The 26,927-nt window shown below is 39.5% G+C and overlaps 1 protein-coding gene across 1 annotated transcript in view; it reads left to right on the top strand.

Annotated features, from left to right (window-relative positions):
* The window catches only part of LOC139461029 (uncharacterized), a 42,173-nt gene extending 21,309 nt beyond the window's left edge, over positions 1-20,864 (top strand). The window contains exon 3 of the mRNA XM_071242518.1: positions 9,813-20,864. Coding sequence (XP_071098619.1) covers positions 9,813-10,679 — 867 coding nt within the window. The 3' untranslated portion in view covers positions 10,680-20,864. The remainder of the gene's footprint in view (positions 1-9,812) is intronic.
* The last annotated feature ends 6,063 nt before the right edge of the window (positions 20,865-26,927 follow it).

The raw sequence follows: 26,927 nt of genomic DNA, 5'->3' as shown, positions 1-26,927 counted from the left end.
TTGTTATATAGGGGCATGGCAGTCTATGTATCGCTGTAGTGATGGATGGGACTTTGTTATATAGGGGCATGGCTATTTATGTATCACTAAAGGGATGGATGGGACTTTGTTATATAGGGGCATGGCAATCTATGTATCACTGTAGTGATGGATGGGACTTTGTTATATAGGGGCATAGCAGTCTATGTATCACTGTAGTGATGGATGGGACTTTGTTATATAGGGGCATAGCAGTCTATGTACTACTGTAGTGATGGATGGGACTTTGTTATATAGGGGCATAGCAGTTTATGTTTCACTATAGGAATGGATGGGACTTTGTTATATAGGGGCATGGCTGTCTATGTATCACTGTAGTGATGGATGGTTTTGTTACATAGGGGCATGGCAATCTATGTATCACTATAAGCATAGATGGGACTTTGTTATATAGGGGCATGGCAGTCTATGTATCACTGTAGTGATGGATGGGTCTTTGTTATATAGGGGCATGGCTATTTATGTATCACTATAGGGATGGATGGGACTTTGTTATATAGGGGCATGGCAGTCTATGTATCACTGTAGTGATGGATGGGATTTTGTTATATAGGGGCATGGCAGTCTATGTGTCACTATAAAGATAGATGGGACTTTGTTATATAGGGGCATGGCAGTCTATGTATCACTGTAGGGATGGATAGGACTTTGTTATATCTGGGCATGGCTATCTATGTATCACTGTAGTGATGGATGGGACTTTGTTATATAGGGGCATGGCTATCTATGTATCACTGTAGTGATGGATGGGACTTTGTTATATAGGGGCATGGCTATCTATGTATCACTGTAGTGATGGATGGGACTTTGTTATATAGGGGCATAGCAGTCTATGTTTCACTATAGGGATGGATGGGACTTTGTTATATAGGGGCATGGCTGTCTATGTATCACTGTAGTGATGGATGGTTTTGTTATATAGGGGCATGGCTATCTATGTATCACTGTTATGATGGATGGGACTTTGTTTTATAGGGGCATGGCAATCTATGTATCACTGTAGTGATGGATGGGACTTTGTTATATAGGGGCATGGCAGTCTATGCATCACTATAGGGATGGATGGGACTTTGTTATATAGGGGCATGGCTATCTATGTATCACTGTATTGATGGATGGGACTTTGTTATATAGGGGCATGGCAATCTATGTATCACTGTAGTGACTGATGGGACTTTGTTATATAGGGGCATGGCTATCTATGTATCACTGTAGTGATGGATGGGACTTTGTTATATAGGGGCATGGCTATCTATGTATCACTGTAGTGATGGATGGAACAGAGATAGAGTTGAGAGCAGTCTCAACCCAAGGACATCTGCTGAGATAAGGGTCGGCATTCAGAGTCCTACAGAGATGTCGACATCGAACCTTTATCCACCCTCCACCCTGCAAGGGTTGACATTCCTCAGATTGACATTCTTCGGATTGACATTCCAAGGGTCAACATTTTTCGTACCGCCATTCTAAAGGTCGACATTCCGATGAACGCACTCCATCCAGTTGTAGATCTCGAGATCTACAGATCAACTCTCTAAGGGTTGACATTCAGATCACTCTCCTGAGGGTCGATCGTCCCAGGAACATACTTCGACATAGTAATCGTAAGATTACTCTGATTCAGAGTGTCACCTCTCTACAGATCAATTGTATGGACACGAACTGTGACATTCTCATTCTACAGATCGACATCGTCACCTCGACCGATCACGTTCATCAGACTCACAGTGTTATCCCTATCGACAGTCATCTTGACACTTTGGTTAGATAGAGATGTCGACTGGGATCAACATCGATGTCCATCTCACTGATGCCAACCTATGAGATACTATACTTATCCGACAACTGACCGATATGGAGACTGCCATGAAGGACTCCGGAGACTCGCCTAAGCAGGCCAAACTCTCAAACAAATGACTCCTTCCATCCTCGGGACGACTGGGAACTGCTCCCAGTTGTAACCGTTTAGTTCATTCCTGTACGCGGAAGACTAAGTCATTTTGCCAGCAAATTGACCATCCTGGAGGACCCCTCGTGTCCCAGATCCTCACAGAGGGATACCAGCTGCCACTAATGGGACTTCCAGTGCGATCCAGAGGCCATACCCGACCAACCAGCTGTAAAGACTACAAGCGACAATAGGAATGTTGATATCGAAGCATGCTCTAGAGTGTTTAGGCCCAAGTCACAGTCCAAGTTCTACTCAGCTCTGCTTGCTAGTCAACACAGAAAAGTTGGAAACCACACCCACTCGACCACTGCAGTTCAGCGGAGCACTTTTCGACATCTCAGGGAGATGTTCATACCTCCTGACAGATGGACAAAGATACAACAACTTGTACCATTAGCACTCAGACAGTCACTACATCTATGACAAAGGCAGCAGTTGCTCTGTCTTTTGACATCGGCACAAGCCCTCACCCAGAAGGGTTGCCTCCAAATACGGCCAATTCAGCTTTCCTAACACCAGATCTTCAGATCTACGATTTTTGGGTCCTGATGCAGCTCCCATTGCACCTGTACAGCCATAAACAAAGGTGGTTATGCAAAACAAAACTCTTCTCAGGAGTTCCCCTGGTACCCATTCTACCAACACACCACTTGTTTGTGGATGCATCGACAGTAGGTGGGGAGCACATCTGCAGTATCAATAAACTTCATATCAACAATCTCAAATACAAGGCGGTCATTCTGGCGATCTCTCATTGGGCAGAAGTACTTCGACAACGCCTCAGTCGTATGGTATATCATCAAGATGGGGTCAACCCAGTCAGCTTCCCTGTTGGCTCTGACGATGGACTTTTATCGACAGATCGATGCATTGGGCATCAACACCCGAGCTCAACACATTTTGGGAATAAGCAGTGTCACAGCAGACTCCCTGTCCCGTCCAGATCGACCATCCTTGGCAGAATGGCATCTACACCCAAAGACCTTTGAGGGGATTTGCCACCTCTACCACTGCCTAGAGGTTGGCTTGTTCTTCACCAGGTTCAACTCACAACTCTCCAATTCCGGATCTAGAGGCATGGGAGTTTGACACTCTGGCCATATCATCGGAGAATCTCAACGCCAAGATGTTTCCACCAACAGCGCTTCTACCACGGGTAATCAAGAATTGGATTTGAACGTAATATTACGAAACCTGATGTCAGCAGAATATGAACCCTTGGCGGAAAAAGGTTTCTAACAGATTACACTCAAGACAGTCTTTCATCTAGTCCTGGCTACTGCTGCAAGGGTCAGTGAGGTACACACCTTAGATGTAAACAGGAATTGATTGACACGGAAAGGTCCATCTGGGTCTGCGATGAGATTTCATTGCTAAGAACCAGCTTCCTGGTTGACCCGACAGGCTATTTGCCAAACCGGCATTGGCTTCAATTCTACATCTGAGGATCGCTAGGACATATTGCTATGTCCAGTTCGAGCTCTACTCATATACTTGCAAGACTCATCGACCCCGTGACCCTGATCCTTTTTTTGTTATGATCTACAATATTCCTTGCCTACAACTTTGCGGGATTGCCTCCACCACAGACATCAAATCCTCACAAGACGAGAGCTGTCACATCTACCATGGCTCTACATAGCAACTGTTCCCCCAGTGCTATCATGAAAAGATGTCTTCGCCTCCCACTACTTATGAGATATTTCCGTAACTGATGTCCAAGGGCTATACTTATACCACTTCGTTCCGCTAGTCCTGGCTCAACAATTAATGATAGCCCGTCAACGCAGATAAATTGTGAGTACATTCACGGCAGTCGTGCAATCATATCATGTACAGCATGAATAAATAATTGAGAGCCACTCTTTTTTGTTTATTAATATTATTCGGGTTCCCAGAATGAGGCTTAAATGGAGAAGCACAAAAAACCCATCTGTAGAGACCATAAAAATGTCTATCATCACAAAGTCGCCGCAAGGCACAGCCGTTTCGACAGTGTCCCAATTCCATTATCAGCCCACCGCTGCCATGAACATGTGATGCAGTAATGGTTTGAAGATTCTCTTATGGATATTGTAGATTGTTTCCTCATATTGTCTTAGCTATTTGATCCTGCAGTAGGATCGATAAAAGAGCTTCGAAAAAGCGTAAAATGGGATGCCACACAATAATACCTGCGTCAATTGAGAGTACGGACAACTTTGTTTGTAGAACGTATTGACTGATGACCCCTTCTGAATTGGTTAAAAGTCTTGGTTGAATAGCTTGCCTAATTTAAAACCATGCGGTTGTCATACTACGATGTCCTATGCGTTTCACCCGAAGACATATCGTTGTTCTCACCCATTGAAAACACGAGTAAAATCTCCTAACGCGGATGTGAGACAGTCCCAGGATTGAAGCACCAGCACGAGCTTCCTCGTGTACATCTCACGGTTACAGATGAATACAGACTAGGGTAATCTGCGACCCAACCGTGGGATAATGCATAGAATGAGTGTATGACAAGTTTAAAAATTTGTAAATTTTACAATTAAGTGTATATTTATAATACTTATCCTATCTCACATGATCTATTCCCGCTCATCTGATACCTGCATCACACCAGCGTGTCAGCTCCAAGAAAGAGAATGATGAGGCAGTCTATGGATCATGCTGCATGAGATCCAAGTGCATGACCTAGATACTGGGGTGGTCGTCATGGTGATGCTTGGGCATCTGGGCAAATGAAGCTTAGAAGCTGGAAACTTTGATCAAGGGCGTTTCCATGCAAGCGATCGATAGAAGAAGGAAGAATGCATTGAGTGAGATAGGATAGGTATAATAAATATTCAGTTTATTGCAAAATATACAATTATGTAATGCACAAAATTGATGTTTGTAATAATATATTTTATTAATTTTATTCAAAATTTTATTCAATATTTTTTACAGTAATTTCCTCGAAATTGTATGTGAAGTGATCAGTAGATCGCACAACTCACCGTTATTTATAGCAACCACAGTCAGATTGCAGGTTGCAACGAACTTCAGTTGCAAGTGAATGGATACATATATGATAAATGCCATACTTTGACTTTTCAAAAAACATATTTGTGGCAACTTCACTATTGTATGTCAACATAACGTTTTCGCAATCAAAATACATGTAGTGCGGGAATTCTCTACGGTGACTGGTCAAATTGTACCATACGTAAAAATAGTCTGCAATAGCAATCACCTGTACCAAACTGTACGCTTATGCTTCTTATAATTTTAAATATGTATAAAGTTGCATATACAGCAACACGTTATTGAAATATATTATTCCTGATAAAACAATAATTACAGATACAATTTCTTCCGACCATTGCATCCAAATTCTTTGAAGTTGTATCACTGGGTACTTTTTAACTGAATCACCGGTAGATCACCGGAGAAAACGTGTGTACAGCGGGTTGCTATTTCCGGCTTAGTTTACGAGACTATACACGATAATCTTAATCTTATAAAACAAAGCCTTGGAGAGCAGGAAATAGAATGTTAATGGTAAATCATTGTGTCTGCACGCCAGAAACCTATGGTTGTGGGTTCGAATCCCGGTTTGCCCCGATTATGTTTCTAGGTTTGTCAGCACCATACCCGTGCTCGTGGGTTTCACCGAAGTGGTAAACGTCTGAGACCTGCATCACTTTCCTCCCACATTTAGCTGTCACGCCGTGATATAACTGGAATAATGTTAATTAAAAGTGGAGTTAAACCCAACTCACTCACTCACATTGTGTCTGGTGATGTTTTATATCAAATTTCATATTTTTAGCGATCTTAGCGCTAAGATGATCGTAACTCCCATACTTTAACATAGGCTTACAATAGTTGTAGCTCTAAGATCGCCTTGTGCAAGTGGGCCCTGGTTTGTAATACCTGTTTATTCACCTGAATTCGCTAAATATGTTTCTTACACTATGAAGCATAAACGACTATTATTCCAATCCTTTTTCAAACCCTGAAGTGTACATCAGATCATGTTAGGTAGGCAGAGCATGTACTATTGTGTTGGTCATCTACCCACCTACGACTCCACCTCCTTTAAGAGAGGGTATCACTGCCCCCTGACAATGGTAATATTTTAATTTTTCTGAAAAAGAACCTGAAGTTGAACTATTCACACTGCAAAGTGCACTTATTATTTTCTGATGTTTGAACTTTGAAGTTTCCTACTGTTTTGAAATTTGACATGTTTTGACGAAGGGTGAGAGAAAGTTCCACTTTGAAGTTTGAAAAGTAGTGTTGTTATTATATACTCTTCAAAAATGAAACTTGACACTGACTTTCAAAATGTAATATAATGCGATTGTTTCAAAATAGGACACAGAATCCATAATTAAAACACTGTTTGAAGATCAATGTACACGATGATCAAAACATTAATTGTGTCACCTAGACAGACACACATACACGACACAGTTAATGTCACAATCTGTTGTACCCACAACGTGCATCAATCACCGCTTGACACCGATGCAATCAAGTTGTCAATAACACGCTGTTGGATGTGCTGCTATTCATGCTGAAGTGCATCAAGAAGCCCTGGAAGTGTTTTGGGCGGTGGATTCCTTCTGCAAACGCGTCGATCCAACTCGTCCCACAGATGCTCAATCGGGGACAAATCTGCTGACCGGGCTGGCCAAGGTAATGTCTGGATGTTGTTGTGTTGTAAGAAGTCCTGACAAACACGTGCAATATGAGGTCGAGCGTTGTCCTGCTGGAACTGTCCGCCATGAACGTTGACGTGAGGAAGAACGTAAGGCTGTAGGATCAAGTCTCTCTAACACACACCTGTCAATGCACCTGCCATATGCACGAGAGGCGTCCTACCACCTTGATGAATTCAGGCCCATACCATGACACTCCCGCAGCCAAATGGGACAACCTGCTGCACACAGTTGGGGGCGTAACGTTCACCCCGATGTCTGTAGACACGCGCGCGCCCATCAGCACGTGTGAGTAGGAAAACGAGACTGTATTGATGTATTGATCTTGTGCTTGGGTTGTCACCCTTGGTCTTCCTGACCTTGGTCTGTCGTCAACTCTGTTGGTGTTGTTGTATAGGGTCCACAGTGCGGAGATTGTCAGTCTGGATACCCAAAAGTGCCTGGCCACTTCTTGCTGAGTTACTCCAGCTTGTAATCTCCCAATGGCCTTGTTCCGTTGAGCTGCATTCAGTCTTGGCATTCTGTCACCGCCTCTACTGCCGTTATAAGGACTGTATGAACAGCCGTTGATGTGGATTTTTATACCCATTCAGCAAGGGGGTCTGCATGCCTAAATGCAGGATCCTGTGCTGCATGTTTTTTACAGGCGGTTGCGTTTGGATGAAGCTGTAAAATTGATCACCAAACGCTATTTTTATGTGCTTTGCATGTGTTTTCGCGAATTATGGACACATCATCTTTCTGTTTGACTTATTTGGTTCTCAATTAATGTAATTATTTTAGATATTTGGCAAAAAGTGTTTTTACATCTATGTCAAGTTGTTTTTTTTTGGAGAGTATATATTAATTTTGACTTTTCCAAAATCATGAAAGGCCCAATTCTGACATGCTTGAAGCCTTGAAATTTAATATATGCTTGAGTACTGGAGTACTCTTTTTTCATTGTTGCGTATGACTATCGAGATACGTATCGTATCGTGACCAGAATATCGAGAAACGTATTGTATCGTGACCTTCCTGTATCGTTGCAGCCCTAGTCATTAATACAAAGCTTCAAAAATAGAGATATTTCCAAGTATGTTCTCATGTTACTAAGTGGAAATAGGTGATAGTAGATTATTTTAAAATTCTTTCCACTTTTGTTGTAAATGAAAATAAAAATACGAAATAGGTTAATGGATATTATGAAATTTTACAATTGCCAAAAATTACCACAATTTTTGCTTCTCTTGACATGCGTTAGCTTACATTCTTTTGTTAAGAACAAACTTAATTAAGTTGTAAATGCATTATGGAAATAATTTAACAAACATAACTTTCATATTCTTTAAGACAAGGATGAGATCCTTCAGTGGTGTATGACATGTTATAGCAGAGATGTTGTACAAGCTGGTATTTGCCTTGATACATGTAGGCTTCATCTATCACCCCCAGAGTATCTGAGCTCGGTGTCATAGCAGTAAAAGCTTCTAGTAGACTGATCTTGAAAGAGTCTACACACCATTAAGAACTTTAGAAGGTCTGGAATTTGCTTGACATGGTTGTTTAATGATCCCCGGTTAACCTTCACTCATAGAGGTGTTTATTACCCACGTGGTTAACCTTCACTCATAGAGGTGTTTATTACCCACGTGGTTAACCTTCACTCATAGAGGTGTTTATTACCCACGTGGTGAAGATGCAGGTGGGGAAACACTAAGACTGTTGTGTGTCTTACAAGATGGACCTCGTTTTATTTGTTTTGATTGGATAACCTTGCCCTCAGTCACAACGAAACTACTTTTTAATGGAACTATAGCGATCAACATGTCCATCTGTCCAGAACTCATAAACCGTTGAGTATTTCTTGATGAAACTTGCTGTACAGATCAGTCTAGTGGGGAACTGGTGCCTTTGAATTTCAAACCCTTTAAATATTTCTTGATGAAACTTCCTATGCAGATCAATCTAGTGGTGAACTGGTGCCTTTTGATGATTTGGGATTTTGAAAAATTACTTTTTCTTGACTGAACTGAAGTTATCCAATGGCAATATACCAAAAGTTGGGTATAAGTAGAAAACTACATTTCTGAATTGCTCCAGAACGAGGGATATGTCATCTCCTGATGTTGCTGAGGCCTGCTGTTGCCACATTTGGTAAAGCCCCAATGGTACATGGTACATGTAATTCTTGTGCAGACCAAACCTTCAGTACATCATTGACATAATCCTGTTAACTATTGTTTGCCTTTTGGTGGGAGAGTTTTGGGCATTCAGGCAATATTGGGGATCTATTAGGCTGCATATTTTTTCTCTTGTCATGCAAACACTTTTCTAGTTAAACTTTAAATTTGTGTTTCATGAAGCTTTCTCCATGTTTCGAGAAAGATGCCAAACTTTGAGTCCTGCTAAGGCACCATTATCTGTTGTCAAGGTCTCCCATTGTTGATTATGTTTACGAAAATAGGGAGTGCATCTTGGAAGATGCTGAACCAAAAGTGGAGATACATAGAAGCTTGTTGTAATAGCATTGTTCTTTAAGTTCCTTTGAATATCAATATGATGCCATGCTGTCTTCCCACATGAAACAGAAAACGTTAGGACAATCAATATGATACTTAAGACCCTCACAACTCACCCCTTCCTTACTGGATGACTGAAAATATCACTGCTTATAAATTTCAGTTAAGAATATACTTGAGCAACAGCGCATTGACTGTATTTATTTTCATTTTTGGAGAGGGTGTTTGGTAGCAAGGGATAGAAATGTATTTTTGTTTAAAGTATGCCGCAAGGCACTCATTAAAACAGTTTAGGCATGCCCTTTGGAATTAAACAGTGCCATCTACAATAATATATTTGCTCCTTTGCTGAACTGTTTCCTTAGATGTTGTTTCACCAAGGCTAGATAGAAGCAGTTGTAATTTTGAAGGTTTGCCCCTTCTTTTCATTGAGATTGATCATACCATTTTCCATTTTTGTGTACCCACATTTAATTGTGGTTTCACTTGGTAAACATTGTCACAAGGTACTGTTGTTATCAAACCAGATTAATTAAATCAGTGTGAACTTTAGGCATGCCCATGGTTAAAAGAGTATAAATCCAGCTCCATGTCTGCTGTTTAACCTCTTCAATTTATTTGTTCCAGGGTCAACTGCCTCCCTTCTCCTCAATCATGCCATTTCGATCGCCAGTAGGAACATCCTTTTCTCCCAGTTTCTCTGCTCCACTCAGCATGTACACATCTTCACCTGTCACATGCCTCCCAGACCAGCCTGAGATGGGTCTTCTACGGCCCCAGTACTTTCCCAGTATGAGCTTGGCAACACAACTTAAGCTTCCTGAGCAGACATCACCCGTGTCTACACCTACTGGCACCACAGAAAATAATGAAGTGGTAAGCACCACCAGCCATGGCCAGACTCGCAAATACAGCACTGAGTCCCATAACTCGCCCCCAATTTCCACTCTTGATGCCCAAGCAGATGCCAACAGCAAGATGGATCAAGACGCTGACACTTCTCAGAATGCAGGCGGACTGAGTGAGTCCAGTGACAGTGGCTCCCAGACACCAGATGGGGTGGAAAATGGAGGAACTGACGATGCCCAGCCATTGGCCATCGAGAGGCAGAATCTCAACACACGCATGATGCCATCATCCTCTAGCGGGCGTAAACAGCGTCACCCCATGCGACGCTACAGCAGCAGCGCCAGCAGCGAGCAGGAGATGCCTCAGTCCACTTCCTGCCTTCCCACCAACATACACACCAATGGGATGAAGCTGCCTGCAGAGCCAAACGATGCAGAGGATGTGGCTCTGGTGTCTTATCTCCTGTGGAAAGGTAAGGTCTACAAGTGTGAACACTGCCACATCATTTTCGATGACTGCACCCTCTACCTTCTCCACAATGGCTTCCACTCTCATGACTCTGACCCCTTCAAATGTGTCATCTGCAAACTCTCATGTAAAGACCGCATCGACTTCAACTGCCACCTGACAAGTCACATCAAGTAAACAGAGGCACAGCATCACAGTAACATGAAAGATATTATAAATATTTTTGACTGCTAGTTTATTTCCAACTATGTAAGGTGGTGGACAACACATCACCATGCTTATGTTCATCCAACAGTTTGATATATTAAGGTTTTGTTATTCTAAACTTGGACCACAGATTGCAAATAAGATTATTGGTATTTCACTCAATCATGACAATGATCTTCACTTTTTGTACTGATAGACAAATTGTTTTATTGTCTGTTCGACAGACTCTAAAAGATGCCATAGCCAAAACAATATTATTATTCCATTGGCCATGAAAGCTTTATTTATACAATTTTGAAGTGCTTTTATCATGTTTTCATGTTACATTTGTGTAAACATTTATTGTTTGTATTCACGAAGTATGATTCTCCAAATCTTCAGCAAGAAATGTATTTTTATTGGAAATCTGTGAATACAACCGTACTGTAATTTTCAGTGTGCAGGGTATTGTGTTTTACAACCGCAAGTCAGTGTAGATAAATATATAAATCTATATATATTCATGTAGAAACAGGACCAAGCATGAAGTATTTATTATTTGTTTAAATATTTGAACATAAAAAATTAAGTGCATTTGGTTATAATTTCAACATTTCAACATTGATAAATTTTAGCATAAATGAGAGCATTATATATTAAGTTGCATTCATAATGTTTCATAATACTCATTGACATATCTGCACCTCATCCCTTGTCCTGGTCAATTCCTGGACAGGACTTTATGTGACATCACTCTTGTCTGTTATCTGTATCAAGCATTTCACATTTTGATTAAGGTTTTGTGTCTTCTTTTGAATGTCTATAGAGAGCAAAAATCATACAAATTTTTAATATAAAACTTCAGAATCAGATTCACTGGCACATAGCAAGAATACTAGGTGTAAATGACTCATTGTGACATTCAGCCTTTTTCTATTGCATGTTCATGTGCAATGTGTAAGATAGGTCAGGTAAACTGGTGTACCGTGTTGTCATGCCAGCAAGCCTGACTCCTCACAGCCAATTCACTCCTAGTTCAGCCTGCCAGTACAGATGTAGTGTGTTGCAGTCACTCAGAATGTACTCATTGTTCCTTCTAGTCACACACCAACATTGGCAATCTCATCAATGTCACCATCTTCTTACATTTTGTCAACAAATTTATATTTTGCATTTAGAAATTAAAGTTGGAAAGTAGGTGTTTGGTACCATTGGGTTCTGCTACGTGTTCTTTGAAATTCTCACTGTATTTGTTAAGTCAGCAGAGACCTGAGTATTCATTAGAAACTGTGCTCTAGAATCATTGTCTTTTGGTTTAAATCATGACACCAAGTTTTACATGCCTGTTGGGAAGAAAATAAATCATCATGATATTGTTCAATTTGTGCGTGGACCAAAGGCAGTTGTGCAGTGCAGTTGATCAGAATAGGCGGAATATATCAGTTCTAGAAGTAACAGCATTAGGAAGTCATTTTAGGGATACCTTCAGACTTAACATTAATTTCTGGAATTTCCATAATTGTTTATGGTTAATTTTGCTGTCATTACAAAAGGGCTACAAATGCTGTGAGATGTTTATTACAGACCCCGTTTTGTCATTGTTTGTGTTCCTGGCCTATATAATGATATTACTCCTCTAAGGCTGCTGGCTGTATGTACAGTATTGTACACTTATATATAAATATATATATATTTCTTACCGTCACAGGTACATTGTCCAGGAAATAGTTTCTTCAATATTCTTTATTAGTCTCCTGAGTTTGATGAAAGTGTTGACTACTTAGACCTTGATGTGATTGTGTTGTGGTGTATTCATGTATAGCTAGTGAGGCAATTCCTTCACAGGGGCTGTTGCAGGTGCACCTGCTGCCTGGGGGCTGCCTGCTTCAGAACCCTACTTATGTATATAGTGACCACAGATTAGGTGTGGGAAAACACACTCAACACACATCATGTAGTGGGGCTGCCATTACACATTGCAACAGATTCAAATGTCAAAAATTGTTATATGCCAAAGATTAAAAGAAAAGCTTTATACTGAGTGTACTTACTATTTCCCTCGCACAAATTCCAGTTGTCCATGTCAGTAAAACAGAGGACTAGTTACCTACTTACATTTAATACAGTTATGTTCCTGAAAGTCAAAGTGTTTGGACCAAGTCAGAAGACTGAGTGATAGTTTGATATTTTCATATACATTGTACATGTATAGATATGCATGCTTGCCAGTGTGAGGGCCGAGTGCCGACCAATAGATCTGACACTTTACAAAATATTTGGGCAATGATCAATATTGTTTGTCATTCTTTCGTCAGTCAGTCACCTCAAAGGTGAATTTTTATATATATAATCAAAGTTACATTTAATTTTCCTATATGATATTATGGGTTTAGTAACAATTTATGTTATTGCCCCATTTATTTGGGCATTGTGTGTCAAGAATATATTATATATTTTATGGATGTATTTAGCAGATACCATGTACATGTAGGTATGTTTTGTAATCTGCCTGCTTTTGATTATATTATCATGCAATAGATACATGTGATTACTCTGATTGTCCAGAATCAAAATTCTTGAATGTGATTGTGATGCCCCTGCTGCTGCTGCTGCTGGCACCAATGTTGTTGATGTTGCCGCATAAATGATATGATACAGAACAGCACCTAGCTGTTCAGGAGTACATGGCTAGAGCCAGGCTCCTCTGTACAGACTCAGTTGTTGGACTCTCCTGCATCTGACTCCTGGCCAGCAGGCAGGTGTGTTGTGCATGTCTGAATGAGTATTGGACGTGGCAGTGTTGGTCACTGACTGTGAATGTGTAACATGGAAGGATGAACGTCGGCAGCACCTGCAGCAGGAGGCTTCCTCCTCCTCCTCCTCCTCCTCCTTTCCCAGTGTTCTCTCTGCCAAGCAGCAAACACAGGCCAGCTACACACCTTACACGTATTAGTGTACACATGCTTAAAGCAATTATGTGTAGTGGTGTTCTAGCAATATACAGTGAAGTTGTTGTGTGAGAAGGTCTGCACTGGTCAGGGTCACCATCCAGCAGTGTGTGTCACTATAAACCACAGCAGAAGGGCCACCACCTCACCCCGTACTGACTACTGGCAGTTGATACACCACTAATCTTAAAACTACCTTACGGTAGTACTCGCATCACTATGATGCATGCAGTACTCTAATGGCACATGTATTGAATGAAAGTTTCTGCCTAATTTTAAATCATACTTGGTTGTTAATCTCTGCATAGCTGTATAGCTGCGGGTGAAGGCAACATCTTACTTCATGGCCAGCTTCATACTATGGAGGAAATGCATTCAACTGACAGAAAATATGTCCTTTTGAAAACGTTTATCATATGCAAGTCATTTTCTCATTTTATATCATGTCTCTAAGTATATCAATACAAGATAAGCCAACAGTATTTTCAGTTGGAGGGTTTTCTAAAGTAACTTGGAGCGTAAAACCAACTTAGAGCCACTTTTCTTGCTGTCTGTACATTGAAAGGTCATTGAGTGACCTTGTGTCTCTGTCCGTCCACTTCAGTTGATGCCAGGTCAGGTGAGCCTGGTGGCCGCTCCTCTAATTAGTGGCGGGTGACTCTGAACAGTGTGCCAGCCTTTCATTGTGATTAAAAAGATCATCATGCAACAAGCTAAGTCCATCATGATTTTTTATTAAAAGCAATATATTATATGGCCAGTCTTGTATAATGCCTTTTCATGACTCCTGTCATTCTTCTCCAAGCCATGCAGATGAAGCTTCAAGCTACAGCAATACTAAACAATGCCTACTTTTTCACTATTTTATCTGTGGTGCTGGATCAACAATTACATTTGTCTCATAGTTATATTATTTGTGTAACATATAATGTCTTTATTTTAAGTAAATGGTTACACCAATTAGCTGACTACTTAGTAGTAGTTTCCCTTGTTGGTTCGTGTAAAGACTGCTACTGCTAGCTAGATGTGTTGTCTTGTGTAACAGCTGCTGTCTGTGGTGTCATACTTCCCCATGACCTATGCAGCTTTGCAATTCTGCACCTCTTGGGTGGACCTAGCCTCAGCCTATTTGTAGCTTGAATACTGTACCCCATTTGCTGTTGTAACCTGTCTCAGCCTATGCGCCCAGTGCTTACATGCTCTGTCTTCTGTCTTCATACCTGCCAAAGGCAGCCAGTCTTAACCCCATATGCAAGTTCACATTGAAGATGCAATTCCATGACACGTTACATATCAATGCACACCAGCCCAGAAGATGTGACACATCTCAGCACACTACCCCATGAGATCATATACATTACTGTTGTTTACTCCACCTAAACACTCTCAACAATATCACATTTACTTCACAGAAACAATACATCCTATTCTTCCCAAATCTCATACTATACACCTTACTCCACACAAACCCACGCAACATTTCACCTTACTCCACACAAACCCACACAACAACACTACACCTTACTCCACACTTCACCTTACTCCACACAAACCCACACAAAACCACTACACCTTACTCAACACAAACCCACACAACAACACTACACCTAGCTCCACACTACACCTTACTCCACACAAACCCACACAACAACACTACACCTAGCTCCACACTACACCTTATTCCACACAAACCCACACAACAACACTACACCTTACTCCACACCTACCTTACTCCTAACAAACCCACACAAAACCACTACACCTTACTCCACACTTCACCATACTCCACACAAACCCACACAAAAACCACTACACCTTACTCCACACTTCACCTTACTCCTAACAAACCCACACAAAACCACTACACCTTACTCCACACTTCACCATACTCCACACAAACCCACACAAAACCACTACACCTTACTCCACACAAACCCACACAACAACACTACACCTAGCTCCACACTACACCTTATTCCACACAAACCCACACAAAACCACTACACCTTACTCCACACTTCACCATACTCCACACAAACCCACACAAAAACCACTACACCTTACTCAACGCAAACCCACAAAACAACACTAGCTCCACACTACACCTTACTCCACACTACACCTTACTCCAAACAAACCCACACAAAACCACTACACCTTACTCCACACAAACCCACACAAAACCACTACACCTTACTCAACACAGACCCACAAAACAACACTACACCTAGCTCCACACTACACCTTACTCCACACTTCACCTTACTCCACACAAACCCACACAGCAATGCTTCTTCCTACTGTCCTGCACATCCTGTCCACTCCACAGTACAGGCAACTGCTCCGAGTCCAACACTGGCCACAGCATCCTTCCCTGGACTATGCAGTCCGGCCCGTGTCCACTCAGTGATCCACATTGTTTATGTGCCCATGTTGAGTCATGAAGTTCCTCCTAGCCTTCGGTCACCACTACTAACAGTGCATGCTTCAAGACTTAACTTGATATGACATGCAGGCTGAGGTGGGATACACCAATGTTACCATACAGCTTTATGTAGTGTGGTGGTGCACATTACCAAAGATATTCTTTGCCAGATATATCATATGTACCAGGGTACCCAAATTACCCAACGCAATGTGCATATTGAAAGGAGAAATCTGCAGCAGTATCTCCAGCAGAGACCTACCCTCACCTCTTACACTGTGGTGTTGTCTGTTTCCCATCCCTCCTCCTAGTGGTGATATGACTGTTGTAAGCTACTTGTACCACTGAGTCAATAAGCCATGAGTGAATGTAATCAGGATGAAATTAGCTTCACACATAATGTGTGTAGTGGCCAAACAGGCATCCAAATGTTTTCAGCTTTGAGCATATGTGTTCATGTGTACTTCATGTGGGTGTGGAGCATTTGTATTCAGGGTAAATAAGTACTATGAGCTGACAGTGAATATGTTTCCCAGACTGAAGATGTATGTCTTGAATATTTCTCAGTGTAGAAAAATACTCTGTTATCAAGTTATTGGATCCAAACAGAATAAGTTCATACATTCCAGATTACAAGAATATCTGTTCAGTATGTTAGACTGTTTTCAACATTGTTGTTCAATGAAAAAAATTCCATGTTAAAGAATATACCAAGTAGATAATACCGATTTGCAGATTATTTTAGCATGTTTTCCTCTTTAACCATTTTGGCATGTTACATTGGGACATGAATTCATTGGTTGTAAACCAAGCAGCAGTGAATCTTTCAGAGGAACAGTGGTGTTTTATTGACTTCTGATATTGCATACAAAGACAGTATTCCTTTGGATATTAACATCTTTATTTGTTTCATTTTTAGGCTCTGTATAAGACGTTTTTCTTTGGAAGTCTCTATATGCACAGAGAAATACAAAGAAAATTGGTATAACAAGGTTGCTTTTTTCAGTTAAATGAAGTACAAGTTTGAAAATGGGGACAATGTGGTCTGTATTATTGTGTAAATTCTTACAATTCTTGGAAATGGCCTTCAGACCTGCACACCTACTCCTGAGGTCATGTTTGGAGCATACAACTTTCAACAATGATATGTGAACTAGCAATGTTCTTCAGGAAAAGGTTTCCATATGCCCGTATATAATTTTTGTGTTGTAGTTGGACCAAATCTTTTTCCTTATTGACAATTGGTTTATGTAAATATTTTGCATGATTAAAAGTCAGTTAGGTTTTAGGTGTATGATGGGTCTAAATGTGTCATATTTCAAATGATGAAAACTGATATTTTGGTGTCAGGCAGGTAGGCATGTCTGAGCAGGTAGAAAAATTAATCTTTTAACACACTGCATGTCCTTTTGTAACCCACGAACAAATACATTTGACAAAGTTGTAACTATGACAGTACTTCTTAACTCTGTAGAATTGATGACTAATTTGGACCGCTTTTCAGTGGGAAGAATATGTGACAAGTTTGTGAGATGTATCCCTTAAGGAGGTTGAGATGTGCACTGATAATACTATGCAAGCGCAAGGCCATTCCATGTTTCAGTATAAGTGATGGGGGATGGGAAAAATTAATAGGGAGCAATATTGCCAGTGCTTGTGTTGGATTTCTTAACAAATCCATGCTTGGCTTTCTTGAAAATGTAGAAATACCCTGACATTTATTTACAGCATACTGTTACTACTGATGTGTTATGAGATTTTCTGTGCTCTTCATGTCCGAGAAAGAAATGATGTGCAGGTCACTGTTGATTGAATTCTGTGCAGCTCACTGTTGATCTACGATGTTCTGTGCAGGTCACTGTTGATCTACCATATCCTGTGCAGGTCACTGTTGATTGAATTCTGTGCAGCTCACTGTTGATCTACGATGTCCTGTGCAGGTCACTGTTGATTGAATTCTGTGCAGCTGACTGTTGATCTACGATGTTCTGTGCAGGTCACTGTTGATCTATGATGTCCTGTGCAGGTCACTGTTGATTGAATTCTGTGCAGCTCACTGTTGATCTACGATGTCCTATGCAGGTCACTGTTGATTGAATTCTGTGCAGCTCACTGTTGATCTACGATGTCCTGTGCAGGTCACTGTTGATCTACGATATTCTGTGCAGGTCACTATTGATTGAATTCTGTGCAGATCACTGTTGATCTACCATATCCTGTGCAGGTCACTGTTGATTGAATTCTGTGCAGCTCACTGTTGATCTACGATGTTCTGTGCAGGTCACTGTTAATCTGCGATGTTCTGTGCAGGTCACTGTTGATTGAATTCTGTGCAGCTCACTGTTGATCTACGATGTTCTGTGCAGGTCACTGTTAATCTTCGATGTTCTGTGCAGGTCAATGTTGATCGACGATGTTCTGTGCAGGTTGATGTTGACGGACAAATGGAGTGAAAGAGATTCATCATTCATGGAATGTAACTAACACTTGAAGTATCTGGTTCAACAGTGTTTTACTTCCGGCTTATAAGATAGGGAGTCCAGGGTAGGTTTGATGTGAAAACTAGACAGTGGATGTGAAAGCTGAAGGTAATATAAGTGAAGTATGGACTTGAGTATTTAAATCAGTGTTGCATGCAAGATGAGTTGCTGGTGGGGTTCCTTTTGGAAATAGTTCCATCTTCAATATTATTCGGCAGTCAGGCAGTATTTGCTTTGAATTGTTCATTGACTTTCTATAGTAACATTGGAAGATTTGACCTCAAATTCATTAATTTGATGTATTAAACTGAGAATGCACCTAATACTGCTAAACAGACGGCTTTGCAAGTAAGTCCATCTGTTTCTTTTCTAACTGTAACACACATTGAAGTTGAAACTGTAAATTTTACAGATGAGTATGGTGGTTGGAAAGTTAAAAGTATGAATTTCAAGAAACTGTCTTAAAAAATCTATATAAGCAGAGCATGTCTATTTTGCTGATAATACATCCATATCAAGTGCATATCCTTCTTCCTTATTCAGGACATGAGATCTCTGAATCCCTTTTTTGTCCAAACATGATACAGCACTGTGTTATTGGTAGTTTCAATGGGGTTGCCAAAGAGTATTTTTTAGTAATGAACAAGTGGTTTGAAATCTTTCCATGTTGCTATAAGGTGAATTAGTTGCCATGGTGTTTGGGGGATCAGTGGTTGAGCTGTACTCATGTTTTTCTACAGTCAACTTTTACATGTTCGTATTGCTGCTTTTGTCTTGATGCATTTTGCAAACTGTTCATCTGTGTATTACAATATGTTGGTGCTACATTATCATGCCATTTATTATTCTACATTATATATCATAGTAGGGGAGGGTCTTTATATAGGGCTTGTAGGTCTATATCATATTTGTGAATTTTGTATTTAAAGTTGTGCCTTTAGTTGATAAATTCTACTTTTGTACACGTGTTAGTTTCAATGACTTGTTTGCGTGCAGACCTAGTCTGCATGCCACATATATGTAGAGGTTGTAGGTATTTTGTTCTGCTCTGGGACTTTTGGACTGTGAAGTATTTCCCAGGACTGCTGCTACTGGGACAATCAGTCCAGGGAGTGGAGTAACATAAACCAGTCAGTCTGTCTCAGACGTGTAGTTTCAGTGGTAGTCCTTATGTTTAAGGGTCTAACCCTGCAGCTTGTGAGTAGACAAGTTCTTGTTACAGATGCAACCTATATTTTGACAGGCTTTGAGTGCAACAATTGCACACTACTGTTGTCTCTCGGCATTTTGCCCACACATGTTAAGGGTTCAACCCTAGTTACGCCTTCCAGTGCTACCAATATTGTTGTCTTCTTTATAGATCTGAATCAAAATCATGTTTTGTCCAATTGTAATATTTCAGTGATAATAATTGTGCACGAGCTATTGTCAAAATTGAAATATGTTCCACATATGACTGTTTTAGTGCACATCGGTGACTGATAGTATTGTCTTGCAAGTATTCCCATGAGTCAGTGGCATGTTGGGCATGTCAGCGCATAGGCAGGATTCATTCAAACATCTCCATAGCATGCTTAACTAATTTAAAGATTGAAAAAAAATATTGTTTCCTCTAATGAAACTGGTTATGGTATTTCTTATTCATGAAATGTTCCCTGATTTCAAATTGCTTATTAATGTAAACAAGTTGCATATAGCTGTCCCAACATGCCATCCTGTCTCCACTACCACAAGCCACCAGGCGCCTGGATACAATCAACATCAGGCACTGACACACTTGGAAATTTGAGGTCTATAATGTGACATAAGCACGCATTTTTCCCAAGTTGCTCAGATCACAAGCAGTTTAGAATTGAAGATCCGACATGGAATATAAAAAGCCTGACGATCTATTGAATCTATTTTACCTTTTGTTGGATTGTTTTTCAGTGTAGTGGAGAGTCCAAGTGTTCAGTGCTTGATGCAAGTGTATGGAGATGGTGAGGCAGGTGCCAACATGTGTTCCACATCCAGTACTTAGTTATTCATTTGTTGTTTTCTGAGCCTTACTGGCTGTATTAGGGTCCATGGTATTATGTATTGTTATCTATTTGTTTTTGTACAAAGCATATCAAGCTAGGTGAGATCGGTGGCTTTGTTAGTTGAGTATTTAGTTTGTTTGTGAAGCCCAAGCTTACAGGTGGGCAGGTCGCCTAGTTATACACATTTTGTTATACATTATACTTTAGATATTTTAGCAATTTATGTATTTGTCTACAGCATTTTTTCAATGTTAGTGGAGCATACCATGAGCTTCCGCATTAAAAGCTTTACAAAACTTTTACTACATGTCCTGTTGTTATCGTACACAGTGGCATGTGTGTCCTCAGATTACTCACTAATTCTTGGGTGCAGTTCACATAAGTTGCACAAATTTCTTGCACCAATGTTATTAATGTAGTTTTGAGATGGATTGAATAAAACACTATCGGGGTGACATTCGGTAAGTATTTGTCACTGCAGGCAGCAAGGTTCCAGCAACATGAAGGAAATCTGTATGTAATGCCTGGCAAACTGTGATTTGTAGGTAGCATGACCAACAATCCATGCAACTGTTGTTAGATTACAAGAGATTCTCTTTAAGAAGATCCATGGAAAGATAAGGAACAGACAGGTAATTCCTCCCTTGAGTTATCTCTCGGGAAATCCCGCCCACAGGGCATGTCTAAATCCCTCTTCTTGTTGACTGCAAGCATGACATGCTTATAGGTGCATCTAGATAACACAATTTTCAAATTCATAAAGTATTTACTAGTATTTTGGTGATCTATTAGACATGTTTCTCTATTATATCTTGATACCAGTTCCTACTTAATGATATTATTATTATTATTTTTCTTGTTTTTCTTGTTTTGGTGACTGTTTAAGGTGTCATGCATGTCTTGTCTAGCTCAAACTAAATGCACCAACTGCAAAACTTTTCAGAGATTTCAAATAATTATTTACGCATTGAAATAACGTTAAAGTGGACAAGCGGAAACAATGAAGTCGGACCTCTTATTTATCTCTCAAGGCAAATCAGCAAAGACCAAACTTAAAAAACTTAATGTAGAAAAACAGCCAGATTTCATTGAATTTTCAAAAATTGTTATCTTTAATGTTGGAGAATTTTAATAAGCAGGATATTGCTAATAGATGACCGAGTTGAGCAAGCAATCATTACTGAACTGAACTGAACTTTATTACACCCAGGCCGATCTCCGCAGCATTAGAGGTACAGCATTGATCTACATATACATCACTTTATACAAATATTCATATTATACAATATTACACAAGCTAAGCAAACTTTAGGCTTACAAAACAAAGGGATCGGTTACTCTATGAGGTTGCCTGCTGAAGAGCTCGGATATGTCTGACAGGCAGACAAGTGGCCATGTGTCGGTTCAACTAGATCTGTTCTGCTTATCCCAGGTGTTGAGAAGCTTGATGCCTGTTGTGGCAACAGAATTACCGGTAGACTGATCCATCAGTTCATGGGGCCGTGACAGAAACACGGAAACAACGTTCACGATTGGATCTGTGGCTTGTCAATCCACAGTTGCAGGTCAATGGCCAGGTATTCGTCCTAACCGGTCGGGTATCACAGATTCCAAGGCAGTGATTTATATTGGGAACAGGGATCTCAACGGGGTGGTTTACGGACCCACGTGCAACTTTACCTCCGGATCAAGACTATGGTGACCACCTACGAAGACAAGAAATTGAAGGATTAGAAAACATTGAAAAACTTTTTTTGTCATGTAACTGTCATGATATCAGCAGATCATATCAGGTGTCACATAGACACCCTAGTGAAGGTCATAGTCTAGTGTCATACACAGTCAACTATTTTCATGTTTCAACTAAAGTGGAATTTATACGTATGAATTCAAGTTTACAAGACACCTGCTTGTGTTGAAGTGCCAGCTGATATTAGTACTTAAAATTATTAGTGGTTGTAAACTTACCTGATCATGCATCGTGTGGACTGGTGTGGACTTCATGTATATCTGGGTCTGCGTTCCACCTCTCTCAAACAAAATCAAACCAAAAATAGAATATATTTTCTCAACTTCACATTTTGTGAATGTTTACTTGAAAGTTGTCTCACTTGTCCTCGATGAGCACACTAAAATGTAAATAATCCCATTTCTATCGCGTTTTAATTGTTAATAATTATTCCACAAAGTGAAGACCATAGTCTAGTGTCATACACAGTCAACTATTTTCATGTTTCAACTAAAGTGGAATTTATACGTATGAATTCAAGTTTACAAGACACCTGCTTGTGTTGAAGTGCCAGCTGATATTAGTACTTAAAATTATTAGTGGTTGTTACATTTATTCCAAATTTCAAAATTTCAAAAAATCAATATAAGCAACCCCTAAAAGCCCCCTTTTGGGTTGCACACACCACTTTCACCCTTCTCGGAATACACTAAATGGTCCGGCCAGGCCCGTGTGCGAAATACGCTGTAGTCGGAAAGCAGACGTTAAATCTTCTATATCAGTCAGTCAGTGGTTGTCAACTTACCTGATCATGCAGCATGTGGACTGGTGTGCACTTCATGTATGTCTGGGTCTGCGTTCCACCTCTCCCCAACAAAATCAAACCAAAAATAGAATATATTTTCTCAACTTCACATTTTGTGAATGTTTACTTGAAAGTTGTCTCCCTTGTCCTCGATGAGCACACTAAAATGTAAATAATCCTATTTCTATCGCGTTTTAATTGTTAATAATTATTCCACAAAGTGAAGACCATAGTCTAGTGTCATACACAGTCAACTATTTTCATGTTTCAACTAAAGTGGAATTTATACGTATGAATTCAAGTTTACAAGACACCTGCTTGTGTTGAAGTGCCAGCTGATATTAGTACTTATAATTATTAGTGGTTGTAAACTTACCTGATCATGCAGCATGTGGACTGGTGTGCACTTCATGTATATCTGGGTCTGCGTTCCACCTCTCCCAAACAAAATCAAACCAAAAATAGAATATATTTTCTCAACTTCACATTTTATTGAATGTTTTCTTGAAAGTTGTCTCCCTTGTCCTCGATGAGCACACTAAAATGTAAATAATCCCATTTCTATCGCGTTTTAATTGTTAATAATTATTCCACAAAGTGAAGGTCATAGTCTAGTGTCATACACAGTCAACTATTTTCATGTTTCAACTAAAGTGGAATTTATACGTATGAATTCAAGTTTACAAGACACCTGCTTGTGTTGAAGTGCCAGCTGATATTAGTACTTAAAATTATTAGTGGTTGTAAACTTACCTGATCATGCATCGTGTGGACTGGTGTGCACTTCATGTATATCTGGGTCTGCGTTCCACCTCTCCTCAACAAAATCAATCCAAAAATAGAATATATTTTCTCAACTTCACATTTTGTGAACGTTTTCTTCAAAAGTTGTCTCCCTTGTCCTCGATGAGCACACTAAAATGTAAATAATCCCATTTCTATCGCGTTTTAATTGTTAATAATTATTCCACAAAGTGAAAACCATAGTCTAGTTTCATACACAGTCAACTATTTTCATGTTTCAACTAAAGTGGAATTTATACGTATGAATTCAAGTTTACAAGACACCTGCTTGTGTTGAAGTGCCAGCTGATATTAGTACTTAAAATTATTAGTGGTTGTAAACTTACCTGATCATGCAGCATGTGGACTGGTGTGCACTTCATGTATTTCTGGGTCTGCGTTCCACCTCTCTCAAACAAAATCAAACCAAAAATAGAATATATTTTCTCAACTTCACATTTTGTGAATGTTTTCTTGAAAGTTGTCTCCCTTGTCCTCGATGAGCACACTAAAATGTAAATAATCCCATTTCTATCGCGTTTTAATTGTTAATAATTATTCCACAAAGTGAAAACCATAGTCTAGTTTCATACACAGTCAACTATTTTCATGTTTCAACTAAAGTGGAATTTATACGTATGAATTCAAGTTTACAAGACACCTGCTTGTGTTGAAGTGCCAGCTGATATTAGTACTTAAAATTATTAGTGGTTGTAAACTTACCTGATCATGCAGCATGTGGACTGGTGTGCACTTCATGTATATCTGGGTCTGCATTCCACCTCTCCCCAACAAAATCATACCAAAAATAGAATATGTTTTCTCAACTTCACATTTTGTGAATGTTTTCTTGAAAGTTGTCTCCCTTGTCCTCGATGAGCACACTAAAATGTAAATAATCCCGTTTCTATCGCGTTTTAATTGTTAATAATTATTCCACAAAGTGAAGACCATAGTCTAGTGTCATACACAGTCAACTATTTTCATGTTTCAACTAAAGTGGAATTTATACGTATGAATTCAAGTTTACAAGACACCTGCTTGTGTTGAAGTGCCAGCTGATATTAGTACTTAAAATTATTAGTGGTTGTAAACTTACCTGATCATGCAGCATGTGGACTGGTGTGCACTTCATGTATATCTGGGTCTGCGTTCCACCTCTCTCAAACAAAATCAAACCAAAAATAGAATATATTTTCTTAACTTCACATTTTGTGAATATTTTCTTGAAAGTTGTCTCCCTTGTCCTCGATGAGCACACTAAAATGTAAATAATCCCATTTCTATCGCGTTTTAATTGTTAATAATTATTCCACAAAGTGAAGGTCATAGTCTAGTGTCATACACAGTCAACTATTTTCATGTTTCAACTAAAGTGGAATTTATACGTATGAATTCAAGTTTACAAGACACCTGCTTGTGTTGAAGTGCCAGCAGATATTAGTACTTAAAATTATTAGTGGTTGTAAACTTACCTGATCATGCAGCATGTGGACTGGTGTGCACTTCATGTATTTCTTGGTCTGCGTTCCACCTCTCCCCAACAAAATCAAAACAAAAATAGAATATATTTTCTCAACTTCACATTTTGTGAATGTTTACTTGAAAGTTGTCTCCCTTGTCCTCGATGAGCACACTAAAATGTAAATAATCCCATTTCTATCGCGTTTTAATTGTTAATAATTATTCCACAAAGTGAAGGTCATAGTCTATTGTTATACACAGTCAACTATTTTCATGTTTCAACTAAAGTGGAATTTTTACGTATGAATTCAAGTTTACAAGACACCTGCTTGTGTTGAAGTGCCAGCTGATATTAGTACTTAAAATTATTAGTGGTTGTAAACTTACCTGATCATGCAGCATGTGGACTGTTGTGCACTTCATGTATGTCTGGGTCTGCATTCCACCTCTCCCCAACAAAATCAAACCAAAAATAGAATATATTTTCTCAACTTCACATTTTGTGAATGTTTTCTTCAAAAGTTGTCTCCCTTGTCCTCGATGAGCACACTAAAATGTAAATAATCCCATTTCTATCGCGTTTTAATTGTTAATAATTATTCCACAAAGTGAAGGCGATAGTCTAGTGTCATACACAGTCAACTATTTTCATGTTTCAACTAAAGTGGAATTTATACGTATGAATTCAAGTTTACAAGACACCTGCTTGTGTTGAAGTGCCAGCTGATATTAGTACTTAAAATTATTAGTGGTTGTAAACTTACCTAATCATGCATCGTGTGGACTGGTGTGCACTTCATGTATATCTGGGTCTGCGTTCCACCTCTCCCCAACAAAATCAAACCAAAAATAGAATATATTTTCTCAACTTCACATTTTGTGAATGTTTTCTTGAAAGTTGTCTCCCTTGTCCTCGATGAGCACACTAAAATGTAAATAATCCCATTTCTATCGCGTTTTAATTGTTAATAATTATTCCACAAAGTGAAGACCATAGTCTATTGTCATACACAGTCAACTATTTTCATGTTTCAACTAAAGTGGAATTTATGCGTATGAATTCAAGTTTACAAGACACCTGCTTGTGTTGAAGTGCCAGCTGATATTAGTACTTAAAATTATTAGTGGTTGTCAACTTACCTGATCATGCATCGTGTGGACTGGTGTGCACTTCATGTATATCTGGGTCTGCGTTCCACCTCTCCCCAACAAAATCAAACCAAAAATAGAATATATTTTCTCAACTTCACATTTTGTGAATGTTTACTTGAAAGTTGTCTCCCTTGTCCTCGATTAGCACACTAAAATGTAAATAATCCCATTTCTATCGCGTTTTAATTGTTAATAATTATTCCACAAAGTGAAGACCATAGTCTAGTGTCATACACAGTCAACTATTTTCATGTTTCAACTAAAGTGGAATTTATACGTATGAATTCAAGTTTACAAGACACCTGCTTGTGTTGAAGTGCCAGCTGATATTAGTACTTAAAATTATTAGTGGTTGTTACATTTATTCCAAATTTCAAAATTTCAAAAAATCAATATAAGCAACCCCTAAAAGCCCCCTTTTGGGTTGCACAC

The sequence above is a fragment of the Haliotis cracherodii genome, unplaced genomic scaffold (genome assembly GCF_022045235.1).
Source record: "Haliotis cracherodii isolate W230 unplaced genomic scaffold, xgHalCrac1.p SCAF_14, whole genome shotgun sequence".
In the NCBI taxonomy this organism is placed as follows: Eukaryota; Metazoa; Mollusca; class Gastropoda; order Lepetellida; family Haliotidae; genus Haliotis; species Haliotis cracherodii.
The sequence above is the reverse complement of the archived record's forward strand: the minus strand, read 5'-3'. Positions and strand labels throughout refer to the sequence as shown.